Source organism: Xyrauchen texanus, chromosome 18 (genome assembly GCF_025860055.1).
Source record: "Xyrauchen texanus isolate HMW12.3.18 chromosome 18, RBS_HiC_50CHRs, whole genome shotgun sequence".
NCBI lineage: Eukaryota > Metazoa > Chordata > Actinopteri > Cypriniformes > Catostomidae > Xyrauchen > Xyrauchen texanus.
This window is the reverse complement of record NC_068293.1, coordinates 27,397,434-27,412,292: the sequence shown is the minus strand read 5'-3', so window position 1 is coordinate 27,412,292 and position 14,859 is coordinate 27,397,434. Positions and strand designations below refer to the sequence as shown.

At 39.4% G+C, this 14,859-nt stretch overlaps 1 protein-coding gene across 1 annotated transcript in view; it reads right to left on the bottom strand.

The window, feature by feature from the left end:
* Window positions 1-1,612: 1,612 nt before the first annotated feature.
* The window catches only part of rnf17 (ring finger protein 17), a 78,142-nt gene continuing 64,895 nt past the window's right edge, over window positions 1,613-14,859 (bottom strand). Inside the window, exons 35-37 of the mRNA XM_052148354.1 lie at window positions 3,398-3,584; window positions 2,727-2,840; window positions 1,613-2,643 (exon numbers count right to left, since the gene is read on the bottom strand). Of these exons, the coding sequence (XP_052004314.1) occupies window positions 2,745-2,840; window positions 3,398-3,584 (283 nt within the window). The 3' untranslated portion in view covers window positions 1,613-2,643; window positions 2,727-2,744. The remainder of the gene's footprint in view (window positions 2,644-2,726; window positions 2,841-3,397; window positions 3,585-14,859) is intronic.

Below are 14,859 nucleotides of genomic sequence, written 5' to 3'. Positions count from 1 at the left end.
CACCACATTTGCCAGTTCTTCCTGTGAGATTTTACCCCACTATCCACCAAGGCACTTGCAATTTCCCGGACATATATGGGGTGAATGGTCCTAGCCCTCACCCTCCGATCCAACAGGTCTCAGACGTGCTCAATGGGATTGAGATCCAGGCTCTTCACCTGCCAAGGCAGAACACTGACATTCATGTCTTGCAGGAAATCATGGACAGAACAAGCAGTGGCTGGTGGAATTGTCTTGCTGGAGGGTCATGTCAGGATGAGCCTGCAGTAAGGGTACCATGTGAGGGAGGAAGATGTCCTCCCTGTAACACACAGCTTTGATATTTGCCAGCAATGACCACAAGCTCAGTCCGATGATGCTGTGACACACCACCCCAGACCATGACGGACCCTCCACATCGATCCCGCTTCACAGTACAGGCCTCGATGTAATGCTCATTCCTTCGACGATAAATGCAAGTCCAACTATCACCACTGGTGAGACAAAACCATGACTCATGAGTGAAGAGCACTTTTTTGCCAGCCCTATCTGGTCCAGCGAAGGTGGGTTTGTGCCCATAGGCGACGTTGTTACTGGTAATGTCTGGTAAGGACCTGCCTTACAACAGGCCTACAAGCCCTCAGTCCAGCCTCTCTCAGCCTATTGTGGACAGTCTGAGTACAGATGGAGGGATTGTGCTTTCCTGGTGTAACTCAGGCACTTGTTTTTACCATCCTGTACCTGACCCACAGCTGTGATATTTGGATGTACTGATCCTGTGCAGGTGTTGTTACACGTGGTCTGCCACTGTGGGGATGATCACCCGTCTCCCTGTAGCGCTGTCTTAGGCGTCTCACAGTACAGACATTGCATTTTATTGCATTGGCCACATCTGCAGTCCTCATGCCTAACGCACCTTCACACAGATGAGCAGGAACCCTGGGCATCTTTCTTTTGGTGTTTTTCAGAGTAAGTAGAAAGTTCTCTTTAGTGTCCTAAGTTTTTATAACTGTGACCAAATTGTCTGTAAGCTGTTAGTGTCTTATGTTCATTGTTTATGGTTAATTGAACAAGCATGGAAAACATTGTTTAAACCCTTTACCTTAAAGATATTTGGATTTTTAAAAACTCTCTTTAAAATACTGTGTCCTGAAAAAGGGACATTTCTTTTTTCGCTGAGTTACTAGTTGATGCCTCTTTGCTACTTTTATGGCTCTGAGTACAATGGAACACACACACACAATAGCCTAATGGTGTGGAAGTGCTTCAGTTTCCTAACAATCAAATAGGTGGGTACAAATTCCTTTCAAAATTAGGTATTAGTAATCCAGTATTCTACTTTATGGTGCTTAGGTTAAAATTTCAATTTCAAATCTCTCCCCATCCTCCATTTCTGAGAAATACTTTACAGATGGTCGAAAGGAAACCATTTTCCATGATCAGACAGTTAGAAACCTTTATCCTAATGTGAGAGAGGAAAGTATACTCACAGATGGAACAATAATACAACTAAATTCATTAGTACAACTTGTGGACCTCCAGTCCATTGTGTTATAATGAAAAAGACATTCATCCAGGCAAATTAAAGTCACAATAATGGAACATTTTTATTATACTTTCTCACAGGGATGGAAATAAGGTGATCTAGTTTAATACAGGTCAGCAAGAGGTCCATACTACAGATTTTAAGAGACAGGAGTATCCAGATGGTACGATAATACCCTGTTTTTATTCAGATGGACGGCAGGAGACACAAAACCCCACATGTCATGTGCACATAAAAAGATGCACAAGGTCAAGTCATTGTGGACACTAAGGCATAAAAGGCACAAAACATTTGTTTCATTAAAATGTAATGAAGAGGACTTTAATTAATTTACCGTGTCTATATTGTTTTAATGTGTGAAGTATTTGTGTAATTTGTTCTGTAAAATAAATATTTTTGTAAGCTGGTTTAAACACTTGTCAGAACATGTTCAAACACCACCAATAGAATAAAATAGTGGATGATGTAAAGTTAATTTGATCAATTTAGCCCCAACTATGGTTTTCCATTTTATTTGACAAATTCTTTAGTCTTTCAGGAACAGTTGAGGTACACTACTTTCTTTTGTAGATCAATATGTTTTAGCAAATAGAAGTTTGCAGAATTTTTGTATAAATTAGAACCGACGAATGAGCTGCTGCTTGTGTGCTTTTAAAATAGGTAAGTGGTGGAGATGGTTAAATAAATGGTTTCCTTTATGCATTTACTAACTGCATTCTTGCAAATTTTGGGTTATGACTTGACGCAAACACTGGTCAAAACAACCAAGACAGAAACTTTTACTTAAACTCTGCTCAACATATAGAGAGCACAAACAAAGCCTTGCTGCTACTTTTAAGCAACCTTGAATATGAACACAGGAAATCTCAAATACCAAAACAGAAATGATCACATATGTGACATATTTAGAACAAATGCATATATTAATACTCTAAAATGAGGCATAACTTTACCAGCATAAAACCTGACACAAAACTGCCCAAATATTTAAAGCAATGACAGTGCACATAACTGCACAAATGTAAACTAAAAACACCAAGAATTTAAACAAAAAACTAATTATTTGCTGTCCTTCAAACTTCAATGAAAGCTGATGAACTTGGTTGTCACTGCCAGAACTTAAAGAAACAGAAAAGAATCATGAAAAATACACACATTTACAGGCACATTCTTTACATCATTTGAATTCCTTCGTACTTACCTTTCTAAGTGTTAAGAGTTATTCATAAATGGCAAGGCCTTTCTCCACCAGGGGTGTGTGCACAAGTGTTCCATCCACATTGTACAGAAACACTGTTAGCTGTGGTTCTGTTGCCTGAAATGGCACATTTAGACATTCCTAATTTCACATACATTTTCATGCAATTGCTTTGAACATCCAATGATGTAAAAAACAGCCTGACCGTTTCTGGCTTGTTACTAGATAACATCTGACAAATTGAGCCTCTTTACACCGGAATTTGATAAGTAACTGAATATATTCAACTGGATTACATTTACACCTTCTCTCAAGTGTGAACAAATAGAACCCAGTATGTAATTTCTAGCTTGAAGAAATGTTTCAGGAAAAATCTAATTTAAACAAACAAAAAACTATAACTTACTGTACAATGGAAGCCTACATATTCCTTTAACTCTTGTGACTGGGAAATTTGAAGTGTGGTACCAAACACACTTCTGCCTGTGTAATTGTATGAGATTAAAGACCACATGTACACCTTTATTGAATGTGGTCAAAATCTATCTCTGAACACCTCCAAAGTTTTATTGCAAAGTTAATCATATCATGATCAGCAAGAATGCATGTTAAAGCCAGGTGTAAAAGGAGCAAAACTTCTATATAATACCGTATCAACTCTGAATGAGACTTACAGTCAAAACAGCAGTGAGGTCACCATTCAACAGGTCAATCATCTCCAGCATGGCTCTCATGCTCCACTCTGGCTGGTAAGGGATCCGCTCCAGCTCTGTGCACAAGGTTGGTGGTCTAAAGCCTGCCACCTTCACGTAAATCGCCGCACACGGAAAATGATAGAGGGATGCAGGGAGCTGCCGAAGTCTGCAATGTCAACATGCATACATAGCACTTTCTGCAAGTTACCCTTTGAGATTTTTAATGCATAGATGACATCAAACAGGTTCAGGCTTATAGAAATCGTGATTGTAAAATAGTCTCACTTAGCTTTAAAACCACCAAATAAGAGGGTCAAGTAAAATTGTCTAAAGTAATTTTTGGTTTTAGGGTCAATTTACAATAAACAAAATGTATTTTTAGGCCAGTGGAATAATGAAGAGTTCACAAAGGGAACCTAATCATACATTTGACAATCACTGTTTAAGTGGGAATGAGGGGTACATGTTAAACTATTGTTGTATTTGAATGATTTCATACTGTATTTAAAAAGGGTTTCTCTGTGGTTCACATTTTACATTTATGCATTTGGCAGACGCTTTTATCCAAAGCGACTTACAGAGCCCTTATTACAGGGACAATCCCCCCGGAGCAACCTGGAGTTAAGCGCCTTGCTCAAGGACACAATGGTGGTGGCTGTGGGGATCAAACTGTAAACAAAGCAACACAAACCTGTTTTAAACTGATAAGCAGAAGGTTGTCAGTTCGATCCCCACTACCACCGCCATTGTGTCCTTGAGCAAGGCACTTAACTCCAGGTTGCTGTTAGCATGTTAAGTAATATCTAGTGTTTTAGGATGTGTTTTGTATGGACTTAAAATAGCATGTACAAATAATATGCATTTATAAATGCCCTTTTTTTCCCCCACTTACTCTTACATTTATCATTAACCAATGGTCCACCACCAGTTGAGATCCATCAGTGGATCTCAACTGGGTTTGCTTCAGGACTTAGATTTTACAATGGAAATCAAGTGGCAACCCAACATGTGACCTGTATTTAAATGTTGTCGGGTTGCATTTTCTTTTATCTAGCATATTCATAGTTTTCAAGTATAAGTGCATGTATAATGTGACATTGTTGATGTCAACAACAAAAGATAATTAAGTTTTATTAATTTCTCCCCTTTTAAAGTTGATGAGCCCATTATATTTATTATTCAGTTTATTTCCTAATATATAATATTTCACAATGCAGGAAAACTTTGTCCACAAGTCTAGGGCTGCATCCGAAACCAAAGGTAGCATTCTTGTTGCCTCACTGAACTATCAGTCAATGACTCAGAGTACGAAGGTACCTCCAGAAACTGGTTTTGGACTACCGAGGCAGCATAATGTCGCAACGTTGCTAGGGTACCAGCAAATGATTAATACCACTAAAGGTAACACGTCTGCTTAAATCATCCAACCGAACCGCAATGCAATATTAATCTAGAACAAAATTCATGAGAGTTTTGACGATAACCAAGTGTATATTTAATAACTACAATACTACTTTCACACTAGAAATGGAATCATAAATGCACATTTATTCACAAATTGGCTTTCAACTGCCTCTATGGCAGCCATTTTATTTTCTTCAGCTCAACCGCTGTGGAACGGTGTGCACAGGATTGTGGGATTTCATAGGCAGCGAAGGATACATCTATGCTGCCTTCAAAAATCAATTAGATGAAGGTATCTCAGTAGACAGGATGTGACATTAGCATTGGATTCGGATGTGCCTTGGTCCCTTCCTACTTCCGTATACAGCCTCCAGAGGCAGCATTTTTTGGATGCAGCCTAGAAGGTCCACAATTTAAAGTCCTCCATATACTTGCCATTATATTTACAGTGCAATGCCATATAAGTACAGGTAAGATTATGGATGGCTTTTTATTACCATGGTTAGGCTAATAGAGCTAAAAAAATAATATAGATATATATTTTTTATAATAACAATTGATAGTATCAGTTATAAAAAATAATAGCCTAAACACAGTAAACATTTAGAGACTTTAACTACAACTGCCACAGTTAATTCAAAATTAAACAGAGGTCTTAATATATTCTTAATATAAAATTGTCAAAATACCACAGTTACGGTTACTACCATTAAATGATGATACATTTTAGTAAGCGTGATGTGTAATATGAAAAAATGCTCTTTTCCTCTGTACGGTTTATAATGTTGGGGCCATCTACTGTTTAAGAGGACTCCCTCCATAGCAATTTATACTATAAAGTTCTCACTAGAATTCAAATGGGTCGTATCACTATTTAATATGGAAATAAATTCATGACTGAAGTCTTTGAAGCATAAAAGCATGTCGAATTACTCTAAATGCAACATATTTACATGCAAGCTGAAATTTAACATGGTTGTATTTTTAAGCATTGAAAATTTCATTTGGAAACATTTCACAACTAATTTCATTATTAAAAATTAAACAAAGATTTTTCACCTTCCAAAGACCATTTCCAAAATATTCAGATCATTTGAAAATACCAATTTTCCGACAGGTAAAATTCAGCCTGTTATATTTCACTTATATTTTCACAATCTCAACCTGGTGCTATTTGTCCTCACCAGTAGGTGGTGCAATGCGATTGAGTTACAGGTAGAGATAATAGCTGTGTAGACTTTTGATAGTTTGTTTTTCAATTGGAAAAGAAGAACAGAAACAAGAAAATGAACTAAATTTAATAAAACAATATTACAATTAAATTAATGAATGAAATTAATTAGGCCTAAATCAACATGATATAGTATTAAAATCAGAAGGAATGATGTTGATTTTATACTGTATCCTCATAGATTATACTATAATCTATGAGGATATTGTCGATCTTGGCACAACTTCCTTCCCACATTCCTTCTCTTTACAAACTCTCATCTTCCTCTGACACTGAAGGGCACTGCCACGCACATATCTGCCACGCACTGTCTTTTTACAGTTAAAGACAAAATTATTAGCCCCCCTATGAAATTTCAATTCTTTTTTCACAGTATTTCTTATCATATTTTTCCTCTGGAGAAAGCCTTATTTCAATTTGCCTGGAGTAAAATAATTATTAAAAAATAAATTAAAAAAATGCTAAGGTCATTATTATTAGGCCCCTTAAGAAATTATCTGTTTGATTGGCTACGGAACAAACCACTGTTATCCAATGACTTGCCTAATTAATACCCCAAAGCTTTAAGTTGCGCTTCACTAGTTGCTTTGCAAGATACTAATCCTGAGTTTGAAGTAATATATAAGTCATCACGGCAAAGACAAAATAAATTTGTTTAGACTTGAGAAAAAGAATAGTTAATAAACAAACCAGGAGAAGGATATACACGTTTATCAAAGTGTTTTCAGGTGTCAAGAACTGCAGTGAGAAGTATTAACAAGAGACCCACACAGTGGAGAACAATACAGGCAGAGGCAGGAAGCGAAAGATTTCAAAAACCTTGGAAAGAAAACTGGTGAGAGAGGTTTCTAAACACCCAAGAACAGCTGCCAAGTCACTAGTGAATGTCTGGGATTGATGTCTCAATGAAGACGGTCACTACAGCCTACTCAGGAATGGACTGCAAGGTTGCGGACCAAGAAAAACTCCACTTCTGAAGAAGAGACACATCCAAGCTAGACTGAAGTTTTCCAAGGACAACCTAGAGAAAAATTATGCATACTGGATACGTGTCCTTTGGTCAGATGAGACAAAACTAGAGCTCTTTGGCCATAGAGATGTAGCCTATGTTTGGAGAAAGAGGGGAGAGGCACTCAACCCAAAGAACACCGTTCCTGCAGCGAAACATGGCGGTGGGAGTATAATGCTGTGGGTTTCAGCGTGTCTGGAACTGGGAATCTCATCAGGGTCGAAGGAATCATGAAAAAGGAAGACTACGAGAAGATTTTGAAAGACAACCTCAGGCAATCTGCAACAAAACTTGGTTTGGGTCGACATTTCGTCTTCCAGCATGATAACATCCAAAGCGTACCTCACTTCTGGTGAAGAACTACCTCCAAACGAGCAAAGTGAACGTCCTTGACTGGCCTGCACAAAGCCCAGACTTGACTCCCATAGAAAATCTGTGGGCCACACTGAAGACTTGAGTCCATGCCAGGAGACCAACAAATCTGGAGGAGCTTGAGAGATTTGCTAAGGAGGAATGGGCTGCGGCGACTCAGGAGAAATGCCTAAAACTTGTTGAGAATTACAACAAATGACAAAGGTATACACTATTGACCATTAACATCAGAGGGCTAATAATTTTGACCTGTAGATTTTTTTATTCTTAGTTATAATTTTGTTTCTATTTGTATTATGAACACCAAGTTGCCTAAATAAACTATTATGTTTAGAAATGCTATGTTGAAAAAAATCTTTGCTCCATTAAACAGCACTTGGGAATTATTTGAAAAATAACTAAATATTTCATAGGGGCTAATCATTTTGTCTTCAACTGTAGATATGCATTGATGATCAGTTTGGGCGCAAGGTGCAGATCTCCGCTTAATCAGTTATTGTTTGTACAATTAGCCTATGTTAGTGCTTCCACCGCCCTATTGTGCACATGAAATAGGCCTGCCAACACGTAAACCTCTTTAAAATTTTCATAGTCTTCACAGACCCTAAAAGCTTGCACACCAATGGTCGACCCACAGATTAAACATTGCAAACGCACATTTGATTAACAAAGCAGTGATTGTGTAAAAAGAGTAGATTGTAGCCTCCAGCACAAAAATAATTACAAAAATATGTATTTAATTATGTAGTTAATTAATTTAATTAAAAAAAAAATTACTGAACATTTCTCAGAAAGCAAAATTACAAATATTAAGTTATGCACAAATCTATGAATGAGCACCACATACGGTCAGATTTCAGCACTTCACAATGGACAGCAAAGAAGCACTTTCATGTTAAGTGCAGGTTTGGGAAACGCATGAGAAGGAAAGAACCTTCGCATGTAGATAACGATCTTAAGAGCTAAGACTCATCGCTATCAGATAAGCATGCAGTCTTTGTTTCTCATGATCAATGCACTTGTCTGGGAGCACTTTCCGTTTCAGTTTAAAGTGCTTCGAAGCAATGGCAGCTTAGAAATTAATGTCATGCAAAGTAAATAGTGCAAAACAAAGTACAGAAATTAAGAGAAATGTCAAGAGATATAAATCTCTCGCTCTCTTATTACACATGCATTTTGTGCAGTGTAGGCGGTGCTCGGTTTCTGGGGCAGCCGTTGCCATATTTACAATGAACAATAACTCCAATGCGCACATCCACACACATATTTGTATTTACTAAAACCAACGTAATTAAACACAATTTCCGTTATGCAAAGTAATTTTGGATCTGTTTTACCTCACCCCAAGGAGAAGTGCCCTGTCAACACTCTTTAATTAAGATGCAGTTGACCACAGATTTTAAGCTGGGCTCACTTTTTTTTTTAACTGTTGCACTTCATATAGTAGTTAAATCAAATCAGCAGAAAGTCAGTTAAATAATAGAAGTGAGTTGAATCATAATCGGTTGTTACATGAGATATCCAAATGATAAAATAAAAACGGCACTTGTGTTTATAGTTGATTTGTCAGTCTTTGATTTGCCTAAGCAAAAACCTGATGCAAATTTAGCGCAGAATTTATTTATATTTGTTGTTTATAATTTCATTAGAATTAAGTGAAATTTTTTGGGTATAGTATATGATTAGCATTGACAACATGTCACCAATTGGAATCAATTCGTTTTTAAAATAAGATTATTTTAACCTGGCAAATCTACTTGTGCACAAGTATGCTCGCAAGCCCTGGCTCTCTAATAATGTATTTTTATGAGATCATATAGTTTGGGAATTTTAATTACGTATCTTTTCTTCCATGTTTTCTGCAATCTGATATGAGCTAAGTAAATTTTTGTTTGATTGGCTGTGAATAAAAAGCGTTTCAATGCTGCAGCAGCTCAGAAAAAGTCTTGCGGCGCCTGTCGTAAAGAGCCGAACATGTGAAAACGGCAGGATATTGGGCACACAAGCACAGTTTGAGTGCTGCGTCCGTGCCGCTAGCAAAACAGCCCGCGATTTGCCGCTGTCCTCTAGTTGAAAATTAAATAGATTATTTAATCGTGCTTACCGCGTCCCGCATAGACGGCCTCAAACCATCACGGTGCCTTGAACACCTGGTGTATACAAGGAGTGATGCTTTCTGAAAAAAACTGTTGAAAAATCACTATGAAATCAATACCATCAAAATTGTAATGGCAACAGAAATATGACATTTTCTTATTAAACAGATTATTTAAGATGATATAAGAGAAATGTCAAATTCAGAAAATGGACTTCAAATTCCTCAATGCCGACCCGCTGTTTACAAACACGCCGGCGGAGCCCTTTGTCTGGGCTGCTCGGCCGCGGAAACGCAGAAGGAAAAGGGGAAAAAGAGCCGGCGTTCTCATCAGAGTAAGATGTCGTGCAAATCGACACCCGCTACACAGTATACTACTGGCAAATGTTCAGTCTCTGGACAACAAGCTCTGCAAGCTGAGAGAGAGGATCTCTTTCCGACGAGAGATTGCGGTGTTATCTGTCTTACAGAAACCTGGATGTCTGCGGAGATTTCAGACTCGGCCATCGAAATCACGGGCTTCTCTGTGCACCGAGCGGACAGAGCGAAAGACCTCTCAGGTAAAAGCAGAGGTGGTGGTGTATGTTTTATGATCAACCAATCATGGTGTGATCAGAGGAATGTACATTTCATCAAGTCTTTCTGCTCTCCTGATCTGGAATATCTCATGCTTCTGTGTCGACCATTCTGGCTACCGAGGGAATTCACAGAGGTCATCATCACAGCTGTGTACATCCCCCCCACAAGCCGACACAGACCGGGCACTCAAGGAACTGTATGGGAGCATAAGTGAGCAGGAAACCTCACACCCTGAGGCCACGTTCATTGTTACCGGGGACTTTAACAAAGCCAATTTTAAAACAATCGCTCCAAAATACCACCAACACATAAACTTCAACACACGAGGGGACCGGGTTTTAGATCATTGTTACTCTCCTTTCCGGGATGGCTACAAATCCCTCCCCCGCCCCCCATTTGGCAAATCGGACCACTCTTCCGTTCTTCTTCTGCCCGCTTACAGGCAGAAACTGAAACGGGAAGCACCCACCCTCAGAACGATCCAGTGCTGGTCGGACCAATCAGACTCTGCGCTACAAGACTGTTTTGATCACGTGGACTGGGAGATGTTCTGGTCCGCCTCTGATGACGACATCGAGGTTTACGCTGACAGCGTAACGTGTTTCATCAAGAAGTGCGTAGAGGACGTTGTTCCGACCAAAACAATACGGATATACCCCAACCAGAAACCATGGGTTAACGGTGATGTTCGCACGGCACTCAATGCGTGGACCTCCGCTTTTAATTCTTCTAACACGGAGGAGCGTAAACAAGCCAGTTATGCCCTCCGTAACACTATCAGTGCAGCCAAATGCCAGTACAGGCACAAACTTGAAGGTCAGTTCAACACCACTGACTATAGAAGTATGTGGCAGGGAATTAACACAATCACGGACTACAAACGGAATAAAGACTCCGCCGTGAACACCACTGCATCTCTCCCGGACGAACTTAATATATTTAATGCTCGTTTCGAGGACAATAACACCGCACTCACGGCTGACGCTACAGAGGTTGTTCACTCTCCGTCTCTGTTGCGGATGTAACCCGATTCTTCCGACGGGTGAACATCCGTAAAGCCGCGGGTCCAGACGGCATTGCAGTTTGCCTACCGCAACAACCGCTCCACTGATGATGCCATTGCATCTACACTACACACTGCTCTCTCCCATCTGGAAAAAAGGAACACATATCTGAGAATGCTGTTTGTAAACTACAGCTCAGCATTCAACACCATAGTGCCCTCCAAGCTTGATGAGAAACTCTGGGCTCTGGGCTTAAACAGCTCGCTGTGCAGCTGGATCCTGGATTTCCTGTCAGGCAGACGTCAGGTGGTTAGAATGGGCAGCAACACCTCATCACTGACCCTCAACACTGGAGCCCCGCAGGGCTGTGTTCTCAGCCCACTCCTGTATTCACTATACACACATGACTGTGGCAACACATAGCTCCAATGCCATCATTAAGTTTGCTGACGATACGACGGTGGTAGGTCTGAACACTGACAATGATGAAACAGCCTGCAGAGAGGAGGTGCACACTCTGACATGCTGGTGTCAGGAGCACAACCTCTCCCTCAACGTCAGTAAAACCAAGGAGCTTGTAGTGGACTTCAGGAAGAAAGATGGAGAACACAGCCCCATCACCATCAATGGAGCACCGGTAGAGAGAGTCAGCAGTTTCAAGTTCCTCGGTGTCCACATTACTGAGGAACTCACATGGTCCCTCCACACTGAGGCCGTTGTGAAGAAGGCTCACCAGCGCCTCTTCTTCCTGAGACGGCTGAGGAAGTTTGGAATGGACCACCACATCCTCACACGGTTCTACACTAGTACTGTAGAGAGCATCCTGACTGGCTGCATCACCGCCTGGTACAGCAATAGCACCGCCCACAACTGCAAAGCCCTGCAAAGGGTGGTGCGAACTGCCAGAAACATCATCGGAGGTGAGCTTCCCTCCCTCCGGGACATATCTACCAGGCGGTGTGTGAAAAAAGCTCGGAGGATCATCAGAGACTTCAGCCACCCGAGTCATGGTCTGTTCTCACTGCTACCATCAGGCAGGCCGTATCGCAGCATCAGGACCCGCACCAGCCGACTACATGACAGCTTCTTCCCCCAAGCAGTCAGACTGTTGAACACTTGATCTATCAGGATCAATAATTAGCACTGCACTTATTAATCTATAATCTCTCACTGGACTGTCAACATATTCTCCTCAATACAACTACTTGTATGTATGTATGCATGCATGCATGCATGCGTATATATATATATATATATATATACATTTCATATACTCTTTACTTATTGTATATTGTGTATTCTATATTGTGTGTATTGTTTACTGTACATTGTATATAATTATTGTGTTGTGTAAGTATGTTGTTTACTGTAATTGGTATATGTCTAGTCACTGTCATGACTGCTATGTTGCTCGGAACTGCACACAAGAATTTCACCTACTGTTGCACTTGTGTACATAGCAGTGTGACAATAAAGTGATTTGATTTGACATGTGAGTGATAAGCTTAGTTTCTATCTTGTAAAATCCACAAATGTAGCATATTTACAGTGTTGCAACAAACTTAAAATGCACCAGTCTACTTTGCCATCGCAAAATCTCAAACACGTCTTCTGGCTGGAAGTAATGTTCCCTATGCGCTGTGCACCGCGCACTATCACGCAGCTGCACTCAAGAGACGTGATCCATAATTTAATGAGCTGTACGCAAAAGACAAGAGCAGTAGAAATTGAGAGGTAATCAAATAAAAAGCAGTTTAGTCTAAAAATTTGTAGTTGACAGATAATGTATAATTAATATAATAACATTATAGTGAATACAATGTATAATGGATGTTAATAGAAATATTTATTAAAATGGTTGTATTTATTCTTGTAGTGTTTACTACAAAGCAGGAAATAGGAAAATGCATATTCCTTGGTGCGTTGGAGTTCCAGAAATGGCTAGAATTTATCTGAACATGAATATTAATAGTAACACAAGTATGTCATTTCAAAACATGGTATAGTATGTAAATGCGATTTATTATTTTGAACTTTCTATATTTTAGTGTACTTGTAAAACACTATAAATTTAAGTCAAGAATGTTTGAAGGTCAATTTAATTTAGTGAATGCTAAGGGTTAGTCTCAGGGTGCTTTCACACTGGCAGTTTAGTTCGAAACAGCACGGTTCGCATTAAAAATTTGTATCGTGAAAGCTGTCATGCGGACTGGGGTGTGCACCGCGGTACAGAACCAGAGTTCGTCTGAGTTCGGTTGAAATGGAACTGTAGTGCGATTCAAGTGAATGTGAAATCAACTCAGACTCGAGTGCGCACTCGTGCAGGAAGTAACCTAAACATGCGTTTTAGCCGATGACAACATCATTAGTTTCAACAAAACACGAGTATCCACACATTCCTGAAGTTCCAAAAAAGCAATGACACCACAATGACATACAAGTACAACCAACACTATAAATACTGTATGTCTATCTACCTATACACCTTATAAATACTATTACAGATTATAAATATAGGGTATAATAGGAGATGACAGTGGTGATAACTTCACCTTGGACATGAATGTGAGAAAGCGTGCAATGTAAACAAAGCTGCAAATTAATTTCTTGCAATCAGCTGACTCCTCAAAAAATGGTGTTTGTGAGCAGCAGCAAGCCGCCTTCCCCAGGACATCTGATGAGTTACGCCATGAAGCGCACATATATGCAGTTGTCGTTCACTCTGTTGTGCATAATGGCACCAAAAAAACAAAAACAAAAAAAGTATGAGTCGCGTTGTGTTCACCATGCGTGTTTGTGACGACGTAAGATGAACGCAAACGGACCAGGGTTCACTAGAATCAAGAGTGTGCGAAACAAGACAAACACTGCGGGGGGCATCAGGAACAATCGCACTCCATATCGGACCGCAGCAAACATGCTCAGTGTGAAAATCCCCTCAGTCTCAGAAAGCAGGAAATCGCCACAGACCATTCACAGCAAGCATGATGTAAATTGCAGCATAAATTGCAAGAGCTGTCAGAAAATCCATTCTGATTGGCTGGCAGCTCTTATGAGGTGCACAAGTTATCACTTTATCAGATAACAAAATGTTGTTTAGAAGTTAACAGGCTACAACAATGAGCACCTCTGTGGAAGAACTATAGTCGAAAACTACTTGACTTTTGATTAGATTTGCCAAAGCTTGCAAAAAAAGCAGCAGTTAACGAGTACTGCTTTAACAGATTGTTAAAGTGATGAGCTACCACCTTGTTGTATGTCATGACACATTAAAAGTAAAAAACAAAACAAAAAACATTCGGGGTGCCTCCAAAAGAAATTGCCTAGGGCCTCTAAATGTCTAGAACCGGCCCTGAATCACAGATTGCTGTGTAGATAGACATGGGAATAAATGAGGTAAGGTGATCACAGTTTTTTATCATTGTACCATGGCGAAAACTGAGCCTTGTTTATTTATTTATTTGCATTTCCTGAACTATGTAAATATCTGCATATTAATGTCCGGTACTGAAGTAAATAATTCCAAAAAACCAAGGGGACTACACAGTCGAGGATTTTTAAAATCATAAATGTAATTGACAGACATTATTTTTTTAATAATAATAAAAAAATATATATTTTATTTAAGCTAACAGAATATTAATTACTAGCAGATAAAGATCTACCCATCTTCATTTGAAGTCAAAGCTCAGTTTTCAGCTTTTCTGTTAGAAAAAAAACAAAAAAAAACAAACATGTTCCTGGGAT